The sequence below is a fragment of the Galeopterus variegatus genome, unplaced genomic scaffold (assembly GCF_000696425.1).
Source record: "Galeopterus variegatus unplaced genomic scaffold, G_variegatus-3.0.2 Scaffold3644, whole genome shotgun sequence".
NCBI lineage: Eukaryota > Metazoa > Chordata > Mammalia > Dermoptera > Cynocephalidae > Galeopterus > Galeopterus variegatus.
The window spans coordinates 134,332-136,035 of record NW_007729755.1 but is presented as its reverse complement, the minus strand read 5'-3'; the positions used below and the strand labels follow the sequence as shown (position 1 = coordinate 136,035).

At 32.8% G+C, this 1,704-nt stretch overlaps 1 protein-coding gene across 1 annotated transcript in view; it reads right to left on the bottom strand.

Annotated features, from left to right (window-relative positions):
• KCNU1 (potassium channel, subfamily U, member 1) overlaps positions 1–1,704 on the bottom strand; it is a 57,790-nt gene that overhangs the window by 28,657 nt on the left and 27,429 nt on the right. Inside the window, exon 10 of the mRNA XM_008585621.1 lies at positions 880–990. Within this exon, the coding sequence (XP_008583843.1) occupies positions 880–990 (111 nt within the window). The remainder of the gene's footprint in view (positions 1–879; positions 991–1,704) is intronic.

The window sequence follows — 1,704 nt, the reverse complement described above, 5'->3', positions numbered from 1 at the left end:
TATACATATCACACAAAATCAATTCCAGAGAGGTTAAATATTAAAAATTAAAATATAAAAACATAATAACAGACAAATATTGACTTAATTCTAAAAGAGAGAGACTTAAGAATATCAGAAAAGCAAGGAGCCAAAAGGGACGAGTTGATGAATTGGAGTACCTACAAATCCAGCACATCTTTGTTAGAACAAAAACACAAAACATTAAAAGGTAGATGAGGGATAAAATATATCTAGCGTATTATGTAAAGGAGCTAATATAAAAATATATTGAGTGCTTAAAAGTCAGCAAAGCAACACATGATCCTCTTAACAGAAAACAAAAGAAATAAAGAGGAATTTCAAAAAAGAAAGTGGACAGTCAAAACATACAAAGTTGTTCAATTTTGCTAGAAATCAAAATTGCAAATTATAAAATAAAACAATAAGAAACCATTTTATATAATTAAACTATACTTAAAAATCTTTTTTATTAAACTGTATATGTATTTCCTAGTGTTTGACAAAATATTTGACTTGGACTCTGCTAGTGGAAAGGCAAACTACATAGAACAAAAACACTGTCAGGAAAAATCCTTTCTGCATCGATTTTAATTTCACTTCCAATTCTAGGAATTAATAGAATAATAAAGTGCACCAGGCTTATACACAAAATTATAGTCATGTATGTTTATAATAAATGTAGAGTAATCTAAGTGCCAAATGGAGAATCACTTAAACAATATTAGTACATATGCAGAAAACTATCTGGCAAGATACATTCGAGAATATTTTCAGAGGGTGACCTTCGTCATGATGTTACTTTTCTTTTCCTTTTTGTTTATTATTATTTCCTAAATTTTCTAAGAATATTACATAGAGCCATACAGAGACACTTACTCTCCCAGGAAAACAATCTCGGTGTTGATTTCCCCTGACTTATGGCGGAGGAAATTCCTCAGGAAAGCAGTCACACTGTCAGCGGTGATGTTTCCACATACCACAATGAACCTAGGCAGCAAAAACATGTGAGCAGGTCACCTGAGAATGGAAGTGTTTTTCTGTCAGGAGTTGGAGATGGACAACNATACCACAATGAACCTAGGAAGCAAAAACATGTGAGCAGGTCACCTGAGAATGGAAGTGTTTTTCTGTCAGGAGTTGGAGATGGACAACAAGCTTAAACTTGGTTTTAAACAAATTTGGTATTTGAATCATCCAGATTTTAAAAATAGAGACACTAAGAACTGCATCTTCAATGTTCAAAAGAAGCATCAGATTTCTATAGTCTTCTAGCTCATCTCAAATAGGGGTGAGTCCACACATTTGAATTACACATAGCTCATGAGGAAATCAATAACTGCTGTTATTGCTAGATTTTTCATACCTATTTGTAATTTCTAATGGACTTTCATATGTGTAATTTCACTTGAGTTTTTAAATGCTATTTCCTTTTTTCCCTTTTTTTTTTTGTTGTGGTAAAACATATGTAACATAAGAATTGCCATTTAAATCATTTTTAGACTTGCAATTGCATGGAATTAACTATTCACAAGGCTGTGCAACCACTTTACTTCTATCTATTTCCAAAATGTTTTCATCACCCTAAACATAAACTTTATACCCTTTAAGCGATAACTGTTTTTTTTTTTTTCCTTTTTGTCTTTTTTCGGGACCGGCAACGGATCGCAACCCTCAGTGTCGCGCCTGTACCGGACCGGGACC